At 33.3% G+C, this 20,122-nt stretch overlaps 1 protein-coding gene across 1 annotated transcript; it reads left to right on the top strand.

Moving 5' to 3' along the window:
• Positions 1-9,518: 9,518 nt before the first annotated feature.
• Positions 9,519-18,881, top strand: LOC110738680 (dual specificity protein kinase shkC-like). The gene is made up of 13 exons (XM_021919080.1): positions 9,519-9,812; positions 9,970-10,449; positions 12,449-12,523; positions 12,627-12,731; positions 13,070-13,155; positions 13,495-13,615; positions 15,062-15,141; positions 15,261-15,323; positions 15,414-15,535; positions 15,834-15,919; positions 16,953-17,074; positions 17,990-18,160; positions 18,566-18,881. The coding sequence occupies exons 2-12, from the start codon at positions 10,030-10,032 to the stop codon at positions 18,126-18,128; spliced, it is 1,419 nt and encodes a 472-aa protein (XP_021774772.1). The 5' UTR covers positions 9,519-9,812; positions 9,970-10,029; the 3' UTR covers positions 18,129-18,160; positions 18,566-18,881.
• The last annotated feature ends 1,241 nt before the right edge of the window (positions 18,882-20,122 follow it).

Here is a 20,122-nt window from a genome sequence, read left to right on the forward strand (position 1 = left end):
GATTTTGTGTTTAAAGCTCCGGTGGGTCGCGACGAGGGGAAAGGGAGGGGGGGCCGGCGGCAGTGCGGAGGAAGCAAGGGTTGATTGCGGTGGACTACTGGATGTGGTGGTGTTGCGGGCTGATTGCGGTGGTACCAAGGGTTTAGGCTAGGGTGTGTGGCGCGACGGGGGAAGAGGAGGGGAAAGGGAGAGGGGCCGGCAGCCGTCGGCACGCCGGTGCAGGTGGGCTGGTGGCTGCCGAGGTGGTGGCTGGGGTTTGAGGTTTGGGTTTTTTTTTATTATTATTTTTTTAATATTTTTGGTTTGTTTTTGGAATTTTTGTAATTTTTTTTATTTAATTTTTTTTTTTTAAAAACGGACCAATCAGAAAGTGACACGTGGCAAGTGGTGGGGTCCACTAACGGTCAATTAACGGCTGTCAGTCATTAATGGCACTCGGTGAATTTTGTTAAAACTCGGTGGCATTTGGTGAATTCTGAAAAGTTCGATGGCATTTGATGAATTTCGTAATTTGTCAGTGGCATTTGGTGAAATAGCCGTAAGCAAAATAGTCTAACTAAAAACTTTAGGTGGACCTATTTCATAATAATATTATTATGGGTTTATACGCGTACAAATAAAGTTGTATTCATAGATACCCTAATTTTAACATAGTGATTTTTTATTTAAGTTATGTTACCTTTAATAATAATGTGAAGCTGAAGTACATATATATCAATCGATGCTATGTTAAATATAGTGACCTTAATTCTATAGCGACCTTTTTTTTTCAATTAATATAGCAACCATAGTGCCTCTAATAATAGTGGTTCACAATAAATTAATGTGAACCAATTAAGTATGTTTAAGAATTTGTATTAACACTCTAAGTATTGTAAAATTCGATATCAAAATCCAACTCGAAAAGTATTGGATATTCGTTATCTGATAACCGAAGAATTATTTAGTGGGATACATCTAATGTTCAATATCCGAAATCATCAATCAATCAGTTACATTATACTAAAGGCGAAACTTAGAGAGCACTTGGCAAAATATTATAAAAAGTTTTCCCTCCAAAACCACTTACTAAAAAAAAACTTATTGTACTTAAATTATGACTTTTAGTTTGTATAAAATCTAAAATAAATGTCCTTAAATATCAATTTGCCCATTGTAACTATTACATGTTTAATTAATTTCTTTCACAATATTTCATACTTTTTACAACTAAGTCTATTTATAATATTTATATCCATTATTTTTGGTAAAATTTATTGTCATTAGATTATTTAACAATCGTGCATTGCACGGGGTTTAATCTAGTACTATATAATAGCTTTTTAATTTTTAGGTTTTTTTACACTGCCTCTGTTTCAAATTACGTGCAACATTTACTATAAACGAATGATAATTGATGCTACATATTATGTGCAACAAATGTTTTCTTTCCCTTTTAAGTCGTCATTTCCCTTTATCTATCTCCTCATCACATACATTTTTATCTTTCTTTCTCCATTTAACACTCATAAACAAATTTTGCCTAATAGTTCATGTCAATGCATTTGTTGCACATAATATGAAACAGAGGTAGTATTTATTATTTAATTTTTTTTTTTTGGTGTTTAGAGAGCCACAAGAGCGGGGGTGAGAATCGATCCCAGAATCTCTGGAAACCGAGAGGGAGCTCTAACCACTTGAGGTATCCCTCACCCTCATTTAAAAATGTAATAATACCCAAATTTTGGATATTTGGATTGGATATCCGAAATATGACATATTTATATGGAATAATATTTTTTCGAATATCGAGTATCCCAAATCCATAAAGTAATATCCGAATGGGTACCTGTTACCTAATATTTGAAATGTTAGGATTGGATGTTTGATACGAAAATAATATCAAATCATATGCGAATCAGATCTACAAATATTCAGATCATCGGATAATTTTGCTCAACCCTATTTGAGTCAATACCACCCTTAACTTTGACTAATAGTTGGCACACCATCAAACTAATTAGGGTGCAATGTGTGTCATTAATGATGTTGTTGGCTACTTATTCCAACAGAGATGAAGTTTCTTGCATACTTTCTCCGTCCCTATATAGTTGACACAGTTTAAGTAGTGCATAATTCTAGGGTGGTTTTTTTTTTTAACTTTGTATTGACATTAATATTCTGTTATGAAAAAATGAGTAGCGGGGTGATTTTTTATTCTAATAAATTGGATGTGGGGGACCTTTACTTTTGTTTATGGGAGCGAGGACGAGGAGATAATTTTAATTGTTTTCATATAAGTTGGGAAAATAAGTGAGACCCATAACAAGTGAGAGAATATATAGAAAGAAAGTGGGATCATTTTCTTGAAAGATTATTTATGCCTTTGTCAAGTGCAATTACTAGATATATAAATGGATTAAATTTTGGAGATAATTAAGATTGTCTGTTTGGGTCGTCGTTATATCATAAATAGAGGTACTAACAATCTTTAGGCTAGTAAAATAGGCCAAAGCCCAATTGGACAGAGCATATAAGGTCACACAAAGGGCCTAGATTGAACATTAGAAGACGAGGCCCATGATGGGCCTCATCACTCTGGGTGCCCAGCCATAGGATTAGGTTTAGAGGGTTTTGAGATTCCTAACCTAAGCTAGACTGATTATAATATGATTATAAGTAGATTAGGTGCCTAAGTTTTTCTACAAAACAGTTTTATTGTTAAGTTAAAACCCTAATTAGCAAACACGAAACCAAGCCTCTTATACTCTCTCTCTCTCACTCTCGTTCGTCTCTCCCCCTTTGCGCCGATGATGTGTGTGGTGGTGGTCGTTTGTTCGCAAAGGTGGTGATTATGGTTTTACTCCTTCACTCGACCAATAATCTAGTATTGGTGGACGGTTCGTTCGAATCCCGTGGACTAAGTAGAGGAGTCACACTTGAGGCTCTATTCTCTCCCTAATATTCCGATCGAATAGCTATGTCAAGATCACACTTCAAAGATATAATTAAGTGATTCTTTTGTGTTATGCCTATGATCTTGGTTTAGATGCTAATGAATATGATTCATGAAATTCCCCTTATAATACCTATAAAGGCCCACATTTCTTTGAAGCAGGAAAAGCATTGAATTGTGTCAAATAACAAGGATGACCTTATTATAAAGAAAGTGTGTCTACTTAATAGGGACGGAGAGAATTTTTTTTTTTTTTACTACCTATTTTTCCATTTCATTAACCTTATTAACCTTTCATTAGCTTATAACTAACTTATTGACCCTTGATTAAAAAATAAATAAATAAATAAATATAGACCCTTGATTAACCTATGTAACCCATACTTAAACCATGGCAACAAAATTGAGATTTTTTGAGGCATGTGCGTGCCCGGAATTTTTCTTTGCAGGTGTAACGAGAAATTGGATTTTAAGGGGGTCATTTTGATCTTTATGACCAATTGAGGTCAAAATTGACAAAAATTATTATATATGCCTCGATTAGGTGCTAAAATGATTCTAATTGCGTAACCTGATGAAAATAATGATTAGTTAAGATTTTGAGGGATCATTTTAATCCTCAAGGTCAAATAAAGCCAAAAGTTAGCAAATTGATGTCTCACTTTGAGTGTCTTTTATTTTCAAGTGTGGTAAATTCCATAATTAAAGTTTTGAGAATCATTTTATCCCTAAGGGTCAAACGTATTAGTTAGCGTTAAAGATGGCATTGGGCCGGTCGGGCCAGTCAGACGCCCGACACGGCCCAACACGAAAAAAGTACGGCACGGCACAGACACGAAAAAAGAACGACATGACATGGTACTGTGCGTGTGGGCCGCCTTTATTTGGGAGAAGCATGACCGAGTTCGGCACAACAAAGTATGCGAAAATCATTGCATTTTTTGTTTAGGCACGCAAGCCCGACACGATGGTATGTAGGTCTGGGCCGTGCACGAGCCAACCTTTTAAAAACTTTAGCCCAACGTGGCAGGGCATGAAACTCGTGGGTTGAACCACGGGCCAGGCCTAACTAACCCCAAAGCACGTAGGCTTGACACGAGGCATGATCCGACATGGTCCAGAGCCATCGTTTGCGCAGTAAGAAACACCTCTATTTTTATACCATGGGTTAACAATGAGTGAAATAAGATGAATCAAAAGTTAATAGATTAGTTAAAGGCTAACGAAGGATCAATCTGAGAAAAGTTGTAATACTTATTTCCAAAATAAATAACATAAGAATTAGATAAGATACCACTAGATTCTACTCTACCAACTACAGTTGGCAACTTAGCATCCTCATAATATAAAAATGATATACATACAAAGCCATTTAGCCAAATCAAGTCAACGATGAGTATGGGGCTACTTGGTCAATAATATTGCATTATTTTGTCATAAAACTTATCATTAAAGTTAATTATAAAAACTTTAATTTATGGGTCCCAAAAGTCAATTAAGTCACTAAATAGTCACGGGACGATGAACAAGAGTTACAAGACGTAAAGCTACCTGTTTAGATTATAAGCCATGAAACGAGTAATCAAAATTCAAAAGTGAGGCTATTATATATTAGGGCTAATGATACAAATCTCACGTTTTCAATCTTCCAATGTATACGTGCCACCAACTATGGCATGGGCCCATGGGGTGTTGTTGTGTGTAGACACTAGTGTGATCAAGACAATTTATGTTCAATCAAATATATGTAATTAATAGTTATAATGTTTGGCTTTTTCTTCCTTTTTTTTAAAACCCAAATTATTTAAGGATCTTGTTGGCCATTACATAGATAATGGTAAGTGATACAAGTATATATTATGAAGTTATAGTAAACTATGTTTAGTTTTATTGCATTGTTCTTTCATTCATAAGTTTGGTGTGGATTTTTTTTTTTTTTTTTTGTTGTTTAGAGAGCCACAAAGGGCGAGGGTGAGAATCGATCACAGGATCTCCTGGAATCGGGAGGGAAGCTCTAACCACTTGAGCTATACCTCACTCTCTCAGTTTGGTGTGGATTTAAACCTCAGTTGTGTATTTATAAGACGTTTTTTTGTTTTGTTTTGTTTTTTTTTTTTTTTAAATAAAAGCAATGTAAATTTAAATTTGTCTATGAAAAGAATTAGGAATGACTATGGGCTAGAACCCTACTTTATAATAAGGATATGAATCTTACTATGTTTTTCTAAAAACACTTTTAGGGGGCGTTTGGTTTGCAAACTGGTATGGGGTTGGAATCATGAATGAAACCATAGTAGTATGAGTTTGGAACTCGATTCTTAATACCATATGTTTGGTATGATTATGGAATGCAATTTTTTTCTATTGTTTGATAGCTAAAAGTATGGAAATGAGCCAAACCCACTTCTCCCCCAAGGTTTCTAAACTCCATACCTTAGGGGTTTGAGGTATGGGTTTGAAACTCTTAAAATCATAAAACAAACACAAGGTATGGGTTTAAACCATTCTAAACCGATACCTTATACCTTAATTAAGTGAACCAAACACCCCTTGAGTTTGTATAGGTATGTATATGTGGTATTGAGTAAGTTAATTTAAGGGTCCAAGCTCATAGTGTATTTGATAGAGTATAAAATATATTCATGCGCTTCAAGCATCAGCTTAATCTTTGGTTGAATTGGTCTACTAACATGGTATCAAGAGCCAGCGTGACACAAAGGTCACGGGTTAATATATTCCTGGGCCTTAACTATCAGGTTAAGCTTTTGGTTGATCCTTCCTATTTAAGTGGATATTAATTGCTTATACGTATTTATTTATGTGAATGTTGAATTGTAATATGACTATGGACAAGGATTTATTGTGCAATTACTATTCTACTAGCCATCACTTTAATTATTGTATCAATCAAATTGATCGTTAATTATATACTTCCTCGTTTTTTTTTTTTGTAGTTGACACGTTTCTTTAGTTACGTTTGCCAATGCATAAATTCAATCATTAATATCTTTAATTTCCGATAAGAAAAAATTATAAAAAGTTAATATTTTGAAAATTTATATTGTGACGAATCTAATAAGATCTCACTTGACTATATTTTTCTTCACTTACAAATTACAAAACATGGTCAAAGAGAGATGTGTGAATAGTGCTAAAATCAAAACGTGTTAACTAATAAAAAACGATGGTATGTGTAGATTACATAAGAAAATAAAATGATAGAATAAAGTTGCAAAAGGGTAATTTAAGAATTCATATTGGACCTTGGATTGCGGCCATGCTCTACTAGCAAATCTGTAGTGTACAAGACATTCCAAGCACCACCATTCTTAATACGAAGTATATGGTAAGAATAAGGCTCATTTTATAAGGCTATGAGAGAGGATTTTAGAAAAATTCCTCTTAGAATGAGTTTGGTGAGATTCGACCCCTAACATCACGTCTGAAAGTTGGAGAATTAGTCAATTGTTTTAGCCTCTTATCTCATCACTACCATTTTTAATTGTAAGATATGAATTATAGATAAGCATAAACTTCAAAAAATGTAATTGATTTTTTACTGTATTATTATGTATTGCATAAGATGATGCATTCTTTAAATAAATGAAAGATAATTAATTTAAACTTCTTTTTCCTCCTTTCTCTCTCCAAAACCCTAGCCTGTTGAATTTTGAAGGGGCTTTCATTGATTTTAATCGGTGAAAAGCCCCAATCCTTGTTTCTTTATTGTTTTTTCAGGTTTATAATAATGCTTCCTCAAGAACTTTTCTCCCTCGAAAGAAAGGGTTTCCGATCTCCTTCGAAAGACAAAGGGTTTTTCGACCTCCTTCAAAAGACAAGGTTTATCTCCTCATTTTGAGGGAGAAATTTCTTAGTTTTGAATCCATGGTAGCAGATCTAATGGATTATTGTCGTGAAATTATTTCATTGGTGAAAAATTTATCAAGTTTTCGAATACGAATAGATGAATCAGAAGGAAAACATCCTCACGGCTACAAAGGATCGTTAGATTGTCTCTCCAACAAGGCTGTAATTTTCAGCGATATAAGCGGGAGATGCTCCGCAGTGCAACATCTACTCGACGATCGTAGTTTTTATGAAGGGAAATTCTATTTGATTCAATATCTTATATATCTGTTAACATCGAATCTCTATTGTAGATGTCGTATGACTTTTAATTAATGAAATAGTTTTGCTATTAAAAAAAAAAAAAAAAAATGAAAGATTATTTAAAAAATTAACAAGAATATAGAAGAAGCCTTTAATATATACAATTGCATAACAATAATTTGTTCTACATACCCCCATTAATTATCTCCATCACTCAATATAAGAACATTATCCATTTTGTCCCATGCCTTCACCACTTCAAAATTATGTGCTATATATGGAAGTTCTAGCTACTTAGTTAGAATAGTCCCCATATTAGAATAATAATCCAACAATATAATGATTTCATTTCATATGTCATAATAAGTTGATAATGTTGTTAAATATGCTAATTGCCTAATTTGGTTATAATGCTTATAGCAAAGACACACATCACACAGTTGTGCCAATGGACAAATCACATCTTCACATGTGTATAGGCCCATTAGGTCGTAGAATTGTAGAATTACATAAAGACAAACATTGGTTGTCAAATCTTAACCAAACCATACGAAAAATTAACCAACTTAAATAGCGAAAGCCGAAAGATACAAGTCCTTGTCATTTTCTTAGATTAAATATATTCAAGCGAAATGGCTTAAATAATTAAGTGAGCAAACTAGAGTACCGAGTATTATAAGTATCAGTTATTTTATTATACTACGTATGTGTTTTATTTAGTATTTTAAGAATATTATACAGAGAATAGAGTTTTATGACTTTATGTGTTTTACTTATACTTGGAGTATGACTTTTTTTTTTTTTTTTTTTTTTTTTTTTGGGACAGAGAGTATGACTATTTAGAGGAAAATACTTTTGAGTTTTGACACACCATGAGCTGATTTTGGCACATCCTGTGTGAGACCATAATTTTTTATGCTCTTGTTACATGGAGATGTGCTAATCATTTATTAATAACTATATACTAGAAGATACACTAGCGATGACACATTGACACATGTTATTATGTTATTTTCTGGCTTAGTACTTTTTAAAAAAAAAAAATTGAAATAAATTGATATAGAAATATACACAAAATATTTTCTTCCAAAATTTAGGAAAAAAAAATTGTATAATAATATATTTGCCAACTTAGATATCTAACAATATCTTTCTATAAATTCCTGTACAAATAATTATTTTTAATGTATATAATTATTATTTATAGTAAGAAAATCATTAAAATATATTTCAACCTAACATTAGTGAATGAAAAATTTTGAAACGTGAAATTTAAAAAAAATAAAAAATTATGCCATCAAGGTTCAAAATATAAGAAAGTTTGAACTAGATATATAATATGCAGTCATAAATTTTTTTTAAAAAAATAGTATTTTAAGTTGCTTAGTTTGGGATTGAATAAAAAATAGATTATGGACTAAGAGCCTGTTCACTTCATCTTAATTTAAGTTTAGTTTAGTTCAGTTCCAATCAGTTCAGTTCAATTTAGTTTAGTTCAGTTCAGCTTCAATCAGTTCAGTTCAGTTCAGCTCAGCTCCTAATTTCTTTCTATCATAAAATATTCATTTCAGCTCAGTTCAGTTCAGCCCCAATCAGTTCAGTATAGTTTAGTTCAGCTTCAATCAGTTCAGTTGAGTTTAGCTCAATTCAGTAAATGTGAACATGCCCTAAATTATTTTTTATATAAATATAGTTTTAAATTGGTACTCCGTAACAAAAAGTGAAAAAACATGTATGACACGGGATCTAACCTAGTATAAATTAAGAATGTGCCAAAATTAATTTCCATAATAAAAAAATATTGGTATATAGTTTTTAGATGTTTTGATAAAGAAAATTTGGGAAGTAAATACACGAATTTTAGTATATACATAAGAAAAGGTGAATATATAGATAAAGAGTCGTTGGATGTACAAAATAAAAATAGCGTACTTGGTAACTTGGATGTACATCAATGATTGAAATTTGTATGAACATAAGACAAGCAAATGTATAAATAAGAAAGAAAAATTTGCAAATTGCAGCCATTTAAAGTTCGTATTTTGCAAATTGCAGCCATTTAAATTTTTTTTTTGCAAATTGCAGCCTAAAAGTTCGTATAAATTGTAAATTGCAGCCCGATTCAATTTTTTCATCGGTTTACATGTTGAAAAATTTTCGGTTAAGATTTTAAGGGTCATTTTAGTCCTTATGGACCCGAATTGAGCTCGGAATTAGCAAAAAAATAACATAAGTATTTCGTTTTGCGTAACAAAAATGTATCGATTTGTAGGAAACTGTAAATATGAGATACTTACGTTATTTTTTTGATTTCCAAAGTACTTCGTACTAAATAAAGCCCGAGGTCATAAAGTTGAATCCTCTCAATTGCGATACGCGGGAGAAAATGCCTACAGTAAGAGTAGACGAGTAGTAGTATGTATAAAAATATGATACGGAGTACGAGTGAACAGCACTTATCGAAACCATAGAAAAATAACGGTCTTTTCGGAGAAGCAAGTTGGAAACCATCTTTTTTTTTCATCTGTCCCCTTTTCTCTTCCCTCCCTCCATTTCCTTCCTTTTTCCGCCATTTTCACACCTCTTTCTCTTTCTCTCTCTTCTTCCTCCTTCTCCTTCGGATCATCTTCTTCCTTTCTTTTCTTCCCCATTTCTCCCTTTCTATGCTCCTTTTCGAGAGCTCTTGCTCCTCGCTCGAGCTCTCGATCGAGCTCCCCTTTTCTCTCTCTACCATTCATCATCATCATCAATAATCTTCTGCAAAAATGTATGCATTAATTTATCCTTTTTTTTTTTGTTAAATTTTGATTACTTTGTTGTTGCAATTGAATTATAGCTATTATTCAGAATTTCAATTGCATTTGATTGTGACATTTCTGGAATAAATTCAATGATTCTGATTTTTTTTTTGACTTTTTTTGAAGGTTAATTGAGGGATAATCGGCGAGAAATTAGGTTACAAAATCGGAGAAAAAGAAGTAAAAATGGAGATGGCAGCGCAATTGAAGCGAGGAATATCGAGGCAATTCTCAACAGGATCGTTGAGAAGATCAGGGAGGTTCAGCTTCAAGAGACAGTCATCAATGGATCCTCAAAGGAACACAATGAGGTTTAGTTTCGGGCGGCAATCGTCGCTCGATCCGATTCGCCGAAGCACGGTAAAGGAGGAACCGTTGACGGTGCCGGATAATCTGGACGCTACGATGCAGTTGTTGTTTATGGCTTGTACAGGAGATTTGAAAGGACTTCAGGATTTGTTGGATGGAGGTACTGATGTTAATAGCATTGATTTGGATGGAAGGACTGCTTTGCATATTGCTGCTTGCGAAGGAAATGTTGAGGTTGTTAAGTTGTTGTTGAGTCGGAGAGCCAATATTGATGCTCGTGATCGTTGGGGTAGCACGGTATACACTCTTTCCCTTTTGTTTTCTATGTATTGAGTTACTTACCGACGAATATGATGCACGTGTTTGTAGTACTAATGTGTTTGTTATGATATTGCCCGATGAAAGTAGTATGGTCTAATTTGGTAAATTGGTTAGCTTTTGTTGTGGATATCACGAAACAAATGTACCTGCTTTATTACATTGGATTAAGATATTGATAGATTAGGAAGTTTGAAAGAAACTAGACAATGTTTATGATTAAAAAGAAATACTAGTATTATAAATAATTTGGATGGTATAGCTTGTACAATCTTATTAATCTATTTGTGTATCATATCATATTATAGTATGAAGAATTATAGCTAATAAATTAAATTTCCTTCCATTGTTTTTTACAACAGAATTTGGCGGTGGGCAGGACATGTTAAAGTTGGATTATTAAAAAATGGATGAGGGAAATAAATAAATGAAGGTTGGGAATTTAACTTGAATAGAAAATGTGAAATACAATATGGGACAATTATAGTATTAGGGAAGTGTGAAGATGAGTGACGATAGGAATATTTATTTTTTATGAGTGTATGCCCCACTTACCACTTAAATAAAGTGATGAAGAAAGTGAGTATCATCTTCGTTACTCGGATCATGTGCTCATGCTAAACATGGGCAAGTAAGTGTCCTACACTTCTGCTAGATTACGAAGTATATTATGAAACCTTTTGTTTTATGATGTTGGGGTCCAAAGAAGAGCGTCATAGCGTCTAAACTATTAAAATAACACATTGAGACTAATCTAACAAGATTTCACATTTATTTTTTTATATGTACACCGGTGAATACTCATGGTCAAAGTTCGTCTTTTCAAAGGAAATAGAACTGGAAAAATTGTGTGTTCATATGAAATGCTAGTTCATCATTCTGTAAGGAGCTATTGGATAAGGCATCTATATGAAAATACTGTTAAGGACTTAAGGTTTAGTACCATATGAATGTCTAAGGATCTCTTGTAACGAATGGTGTTAGGACCATATGAACAACCAAGGAGCACACACAATTTATTGATAATTTCCATATAGTTTGTTTCAGTCCGTAAAAAGAAAGAGAAGGAATGAAAAGAGATCCTTAGGCGTCTGCAGCTGGTAGTTTAATATATGCTACACTACTACTGGATTAGTTAGCTGGAATTATTTTTATTTTTGAAAGGATCCACCAATCAAAAACTTAACATTTAGGGCTTGTTTGACATCATTTTTGGTTTTCAGTTTTCTGTTTTTTTGAAAACCAAAAACTAAAAACAGGAAACAAGAAAAAGGTGTTTCCATTTTTCTGTGTCAGTTTTCAAAATAATCATGTTTTTAATTAATTTAAATCATTTTTGATTCATTTTGGGACATATATCATATACTTTTAAAAAACAAAAAACCAAAAAAAGAAAACCGCAGCAATGCCAAACGAACCTTTAGTTAAGTGATCAATTTTTCTCTTGGTCTATAGTAAATTTGGGATTTATGGCTTATTTGGACTTACTTGTGACAAAAGATGGACTAATATTTTGTTGGGTGTCGTTGCTGAGGATTTCGGTGGAGCATTCAGCTTTAAGCCTATAACTTATTGTAGTCTTCAATTTTGTCACTGCATACTTATTGTAGTTCTGATTCAATGCTTACTGATTCAGAGAGTTAGACACAATCCTTTTTTGTTGCAACATGTAGGCTACCTTAAGAAGCTTCACTAATGTTTGAGCTGCATATTCTCTCTGCTCCGAAACTGCATGTGGGGTCAATATGGTTGTCCCTTGTTTACCTTTTTTTTTCTTTTCCTTCTACTTCAGCAGACTGTCAATTTATATAAAATTTTGAGTTTGAATTTTGAAGAAACTTCTGTGTGTTAATTTTTGGTAATTTTTCTGTGGTTAGTGCCTTACTGTTCTCTGAACTTCTTGTTTTCGTTTCTTGCTTTTTCTTCAAGCCCATTATATAAATAATTCTGTCCTCACAATGAGTTTGTAACTCCACAGGCAGCAGCTGATGCAAAGTATTATGGAAATATGGATGTTTACAATATTCTGAAGGCTCGGGGTGCAAAAGTTCCAGTATGATTCCAGTCTCTTTCCCATGTTTTCCAATCTTTTTTCTATTTTTGTCACTGTATCAATTATAATTTGACTTGCAAATTTTCCCACTTTGTAATCACAGAAAACTAGGAAAACTCCAATGGCAGTTGCAAATTCTAAAGAAGTCCCAGAATATGAACTTAATCCACTTGAGCTTCAAGTTCGTAGATCTGATGGTATTGCAAAGGTATGGTCTTTTTCTTCCTTCTTTTTCTGTTTATATTTCCTACTAAGCATTTACATGTTGGTGTCAATTTACTCATTCTTGTTTTATGGTCTTTAGATGTCTACTTTTTTTACATTTAATCTGATAGATCCTTAAAAACAGAACCTATGTCTCACTGTGGTAGCCTTAGTGTTAAGTGTTAAAATATTTCTTGCTATTTTGAAGTGTTTATTGAACAATTCAACCTCTTTCATTTGATCATTTCCGATAAGCTTGTGTAGTTGTGTGTTTTGTTGTTTCTTCTCCTTTTGCTCTTCTCTCAATTTTATTGATGCTTGTGCTTGTATGTTACTTTGCAGGGAGTATATCAAATTGCTAAGTGGAATGGTACCAAGGTTGCTGTAAAAATACTTGATAAAGAGAGCTATTCTGATCCAGAAAGCATGTATTTTTCTGAAACATTATCTTAATTTATCTTTTTACTGAATTTATGTAATTTTTCATGGTTGCTTAATATTTGGAGTCTACCACCCACTGTTTAGTATTTATACCATGAATTGCTTTGTCATGCTCAGGTAATTAGATAGCGTTGCTCATACACCTTCCTTTTATCCTTTATCATCTTAAATCCTAAATTTGCTATTGAATTATGGTGAACTTATACTTTGCTTCTGTGCTGCTTCATGAGTTATATCTTTGCATTTTATGCTAGTTTTAGATAGGAATCTCATTGCAATTCTATTTAATCTCTGACCGTGTTCCATTCTTGATAAATTCCTTGCAGAAATGCTTTTAAAAATGAGTTGACATTATTGGAAAAGGTTCGACATCCTAACATCATTCAGTTCGTTGGAGCTGTTACCCAAAATATCCCAATGATGATTGTTGTGGAATTCCATCCAAAGGTATCTTTGATTTCTCTTCCAATATTAATGTGTATGCACTCCTTGGATAGCTTATTTGATTCTTATGTAGTATTAATGAGTAATTTGGATGGAATTATAGTTTTTGACTGTAAAGACTCTAGACCTATATAAAGCAATATGTCTCCTTGATTGTTTTTAATAATAGAAAGCAGTCTACAAAATACTCAGGGGATTGAAATTACCTACGGCTTGAATACAATTGAATCGCTTGTTAATTTGTATATATGGCTTTGTTGAGTTTTCCATAACATGTATTACATGGCTCAGAAACTTGGTTTATTTACAGTCTCAAAATTTTCTAGCCCTATGCTATGAATAGTTAATAAATAATATCTCCTGTGTGCTCTAAAATAAGAAAATCAGTTAGTGCATTTTGGATCTTTGTGGAATTGGATTTCGCAGTCCTAATGTTTTTATAAAAAAAAAATCATTACCAATTATGATTTATGTCATGGGCTTGCACTTCTTTGTATGATTTACTGCACAGTAATAAATATAAGTGTAAAGTATTGATGATCTTTGGGAAGGGCACAAATGTCTTTGTGTAGATACTAGCTTATGAGATCAATTACATCTTACTCTGCATAACTTTTGAACTTGAACGCATGAATATTATGGGCCTTAAATTAGCAATTATGGAACTATGCTTTTGTCTTTCAGCTCAATTGTACACAGGATTTGAAAACTTTACTCCCCCTGGCACATCATTATCTTTCTATTAACTGCCCTGATTCAATTGTATACGCTGAGTGAATATAAGATTTTGTAAGATAAAATTTGCTTAAAACGATGGGTAGAAAAAAAAAAAAGAAGAAAAAAGAAGTTTGCCTTAAAGTACATGTTTTTTTTTTTTCAGAAGCAGATATGGTCACTGTGCTCTGCTTCTGAAAAAACATTACTTTAAGGCAAACTTGTAAAATTAAATAATGATTGATTGAGTTGATATGTAAACAAAAGTTTTCTCGTCACTTTTGTACCAGTAACTGTAAAGAGAGTGCGGCTGTGGTTTTTTTCATAACTGAGGTAAACGAAATGTTAGTTTTCAAGATCTGAACTTTATTGGTTAACTTTTCTATTTATATTTGTCCCTGGGCTTGGAAGAGGGGGAGGATTAAGGCTGGACAGGAAAAATAAAAAGAAATGCAGATAGACAGATGACCAACAGTGCATCCCAGTATATATGCGTTCCCTTCTGTGTTTATAATTGCCTGCTCATAACCTAGATAGAGTTGGCACAGGGATGCAGGCCATGCAGGATCCATCATTGATGGGTAAAAATCTGATACAAAATCTTGGTCTGTATAATAGAGGTGTCAACTTAATGATGAAAATCCCGAGAATTGACTTTATTGGCTTGATATTTTCTCTTCAATTTTGCTTGTATTTATTATAAATTGATATATGTGTTTGCTCCTTTTTTTTCAGGGTGATTTAGGATGCTATCTTCAAAAGAAAGGACGTTTATCACCATCTAAATCATTAAAATTTGCGCTTGACATTGCAAGGTATATCTCATTCCAAGAAACTACAATTCTTAAAAGCTGAGAATTTAAGATGCGTTTGTAACTTGCATGTTGCTTAGAGTTTCATTATTTTCTCTCCTCATTGTGGTGTTTCTTATCAGGGGGATGAATTATCTTCACGAGTGCAAACCTGATCCTGTTGTCCATTGTGAACTAATGCCCAAGTAAGACAACCAGATGCAAAAGATCACTTACTATTATTCACAAAGATGATATTTTATTTTTTAATATTTGAAATTATGATAAGGTGCCAGAAATATTTTGCTCGATAGTGGAGGACAATTGAAGGTAGCTGGATTTGGTTTGGTACGATTGTCAAAAATATCAGCTGATAAATTTAAATTAGCCGACCCCAGAACGTCCACTCGTAATGCAAGTAAGTAGTAGCATTAAGGCAAAACAGTCTGCATTGGATTTTCTTAGCAAGTAAGGTCCACACTTGCATTTTTTTATTTTTATTTTTATTATACAGTAAAAGACAAAGATCTATAAAAGCTTCTCTTGAGTGTGAGAAGGTCGTTTTAGTTTTTGACAGTAGCTTGAGTTATTTATTTATTTATTTATTTTTTACGATTTTTAGTTTTTTATGAGATGCTCATTTTCAGGTATTCGACTGGAATAATGAAATTTCTGGCCATTCTCTCATTTTACCACTATTTCTTTTGTAATCTTAGGTGTATATACAGCTCCTGAGCTGTACAAAGATGAAATTTTTGACAAGAGAGTGGATGCATACTCCTTTGCCATTATTCTTTACGAGGTACTTTGAATTTTGTACATTTTACACCAGCTTATGGTCACACTCATAATCTCACATTGTTAAGCTACCTTCAACTTCTTGCAACGAGTTGAAGTGGGTCAGATGCAATGTCCCCAGCCTTTTGTGCTATTGCACAGTTAGTATACATCAGTGTTCATGACTTCATGTAAATACTTCTTGCTTGTCAATTTGTCCCCTAGGTTGGCTAGGTAGCCTGCTGCCTGCGGTAGAGTCAAGTGAGTTTAGTAATATCCGGTAACATCAGAGGTTGTTTGTATTTAAAAAGTGAAGGCCATGCAGGTTCTAATTGCGTTTCATGTTCTTGCAAATTAGCCTCTTCTTTACTGATAATTTTGATTTTCTAAACCCAAAAGAAACATGTTATTGATGGTTAAAATTTACAATCTACCAATATTCATTAGTTTGTGGGGACCATCAATCCAATAAGTAAGATCCTTTGCCTGTTTATACACTTGTTCCTAGGTGAACAAAGGAAGAACTTGGTTCCAATTTAATAACGATGGCTTTACCAAACCCCATATGTGCTGATCTCAAGATCTTTATGTCGTTATGTCTCTGTTTGGTAATTAGCTATTAGCTGATTGATATAGTTGATTGTATTAACTAGTTTGACTAGTTGGTTATATTAGCTAATTTGACTGGTAGTTATAAAAAGATTATTGTGTAAAAGTGTTTGGTAAATAGATGTTTATTTCTAGCTGTTTCAGCGTATTTTATACCCCAAAAGCTAATTGTTGAATAAGTTAAAAATCGAAAAGCTTTTATAATGAGCTTTTTTTAAAAGTGCTTTTTTGAGCCCAAAAAGGTCTTTTAATAAGTAATGTACCAAACACCCAAATTAGCTTTTATTATGGTCAAACCTCTAATAGTGCTTAATAAGCTAAATTTTTTCCAAAAAGCTATTTACCAGACAAGGAAACAGGATAATCTGATAATATGATCTTATCTGCTTTTATAAATTGATCTAGAACTGCCTGTTGGCTCACTCATATCATTTCTCTTTTCCTATTAGATGATTGAAGGTGTTCTTCCTTTCCACCCAAAGCCTGCAGAAGAAGCCATTCAACATATGTGTTTGGAGGGGAAAAGACCACCATTTAAGAAGTTGAAAAATTATCCAACGGAACTAAAAGAGTAAGTTTATTTCATGCAAGATTTTAGATTTGACTGTTTAGCTAGTTTTCACTTTCAAAGGGCTGAATTTTAAGCACATTCTGAGTGAAGGAACTTTATATGTTTCTTTGTTAGTCTATTAAATCTTCAGCTTGATTAATGCCGCCTTGATCTCTTGGGAATTTTTGTCTTAATTTTCAACGAGGGATGATGAAAACTTGTATTACATGGTTTCTACCCCCATTTGACTTTGGATCAATCAATTTCTCAGTATATATTATTGAGGATGTATTGGTGATCTTTCTGTCACTTTAGTGTTTGTTGAACTCGTCTCCCTTAATGTTGTTATTGAGAAAGCTAATTGTGATGTACTGAGAAAGCTAATTGATTTTATATAGCTATCCCACTTTTTTTAAATATATATCATTTTATGCAGGGAAACCTCTATGCTTTTGGTGGAATTCACTTGTTGGCCCTCGCTTGTTGCATGTTGAGACTTTAGAACATTAATATTTGACCTTGGGTTGCCTCTAGAGTATTCTTATAATTAAATTGTTGCTTATTAGTTTCTGGGTACATAATGAGTTAAGAGGCCAAAACGAATACCGACATTGTTGAGTATTATTTTCCCCTTACATAAAATTCCTTTGACTGCTGAATTTATGGTGGGGGGATTCAGGTATCATACCCACTTTGGGAAGGCTACTTTTATTTTTTCACCTCTAGCATTTCTGGTTCAAGTAGATTATTTGTCATTTACCCGTAATGGTGTAATGGTGTTGGAGTTTCTTCTTTTCAAATATTTCAGAAGTATATCATTGTTTAAAGACCAAGACCAACCTCTTGGCATTCTAATTGGCTATTTTGTTTTACGGAATCCCTATTCCAAAACCCACTTCATATGTGCAAACTAATCTGAACAGAATGCAATTACAGATTGATCGAACTATGTTGGAGTGGAGTTCCTACTGTTAGACCGAGCTTCGCTGAGATCATTTTGCGGTTGGACAGTGTGGTTGCCAATGGTTGTAAACAGGGATGGTGGAAAGACACCTTCAAGCTTCCATGGTTGTAGGAAGATGTTAAGGACACTAAAAATATGATATGGTATGCATCTTCTGGGTTCCCTATTATCTAGAATATTTGTTCTTTTGAAATTTTCTCTCAATAATGCGTTCTTTCCGGCCATGTCTTTATGAATTACGCTACACATACAACCGTTGTTATCTAGCCTTTATATTTAAATATTTATATGAAACACATGGCCACTTAGATAATAAGACAAAGATCTCTATCGGACTATCGGTTTACTGCAGTCTTGTTGTCGCTTATTTTCTCTGGATTATTAAATATCCTAGAGATGCTTGCAATTTGGAGAGCAACTTCCATAGTAAATTCATAGTTTCAGTGGCAAAATAAACATCTGCCACATATTTATTGATTGTAGCTTATATTGGAGCAAGAAAACAATTCATTTGTGGTCTTAATTTAGGAAATTTCGTGTCCTTGCAGGAAACAAAAGAACCTGTCTAGAAATACGGATACTTTGTTGAAGCCCAGATTAATCCCACAAGAACAATTTTTACATTGTACTTGCTGTGATAGGTTTTGGTTGAGAGACCTGTATGAAACAGAGAGAATTGGTCTATTATTATCGCGACACGATCACTTCAGTCCGTAGTTCTGTTGTTCCTTTCATCTGTTTTTCCTTTTCTGGAAAGGACTGGAACAGCTTCTTTCCATGTATATTGTATGCAAAAATACATATATCCATATTGTTTGTACTCATTAATAAGCAGTATAATGTATCTTATTACGCCTTCTCCCTCTTTTGTTCTTTATTTTTAGGCTCATAGGATCATGACATCAGAAGACATAAGAAATGTCATAATGCTAAACAAATTCAGCTGTTTGTTATCAGGATGAAACATTAAACCATATTGTGGATGTGTGTTTTCGACAAATTAATAAATCAGGCTTTGGACTAATTAAACCAGATGGAAAATAAAGAAAATGTTCACTAAATTATCAAGGATGAGGTTTTCTACAAAATATTAAACCAGGCTTAATGCATTGCTACTTTCAACAGGCATGAATTTAGTGTATACCGACTTCGATACACTGATACAGTATCTATATGACTTGCTGCATTACTTCCATCCTTCAACAGAGATGAAAAAGACCTCAGCTCTCCCAATTCCTATACAACATTGGCAGTCGAAGTCCCAGCTATCAAACAAGGATCACTATAATTTCGGATTTTTATTTTGAAGAGTTTCATCTCATCATCTGTTACACTTCACCTTTTCAAGTTGTCAATAAACTATGAATACTAATATTTTTAATTAGGTATATTTAAAAATGTAAAAGTTAATGTTTCGAAAAAATACGAAATCAAAATCCCATGTTAATTTTTTTTTTAGTGTATAATTTAGAATTGAAATAATGGATGCCCTTCCGAGTTTGGTCCAATTCACAAACTAACAGAGTCCATATTGAGTCTTTGGACTTTGTTAATAAAACCAAAATTCAAAAGGTGACCATGATTTAAAAGCGAGGGAAGTATTAGTCTAATTCAATTTGCTTAGATCTCAACTGTATCATAAACTAAAAATAAAGGAGATAAGTTAAAATACGGTCCCTAAACTATACCATTAGTTGCATATTTGGTCCCTCGTCTTTGAAATGAGGCAAATTAGTCCCTCTGCCATCCTTGGCTCACCAGGTGGAGGAAAATCTGATTCAACAAAGTTGAGGGATGTTTACAGCCAACTAAGCCAAAGTTTAAGGACTTTCTCTCGTTGAGTCAGTATTAGTTTAGGGATTGCACTTCTTTTTGCCGAAAGATTAAGGAGCTGCATGCTTACATGAATATTTTCATTGAAAAAATTGGTAGTTTGAAGATTAGAGGCTCTGCGTTTAATTCTAAAGGATTATAACAGCAAAAATTAACCAAATTCCAAAATAGTTACAAAAAACTAGCCGTTACACACAAAAGTGGCTAGATACATTGATGTTGGTAGCCATTAAAACCATCAGACTATTAAGCAAAAGTTCTTCCAAAAGAAA

This window comes from Chenopodium quinoa, unplaced genomic scaffold, assembly GCF_001683475.1.
Source record: "Chenopodium quinoa cultivar QQ74 unplaced genomic scaffold, ASM168347v1, whole genome shotgun sequence".
Classification (NCBI taxonomy): Eukaryota; Viridiplantae; Streptophyta; class Magnoliopsida; order Caryophyllales; family Amaranthaceae; genus Chenopodium; species Chenopodium quinoa.

What these genes read in the sequence shown, in the direction of transcription:
- LOC110738680 (XM_021919080.1), top strand. Translation starts at nt 10,030, where the DNA reads ATGGAGATGGCAGCGCAATTGAAGCGAGGAATATCGAGGCAATTCTCA. An exon ending in CTCGGGGTGCAAAAGTTCCA is followed by an intron (nt 12,524 to 12,626) that starts GTATGATTCCAG and finishes TTGTAATCACAG; the next exon opens with AAAACTAGGAAAACTCCAAT. An exon ending in CATTGTGAACTAATGCCCAA is followed by an intron (nt 15,324 to 15,413) that starts GTAAGACAACCA and finishes ATAAGGTGCCAG; the next exon opens with AAATATTTTGCTCGATAGTG.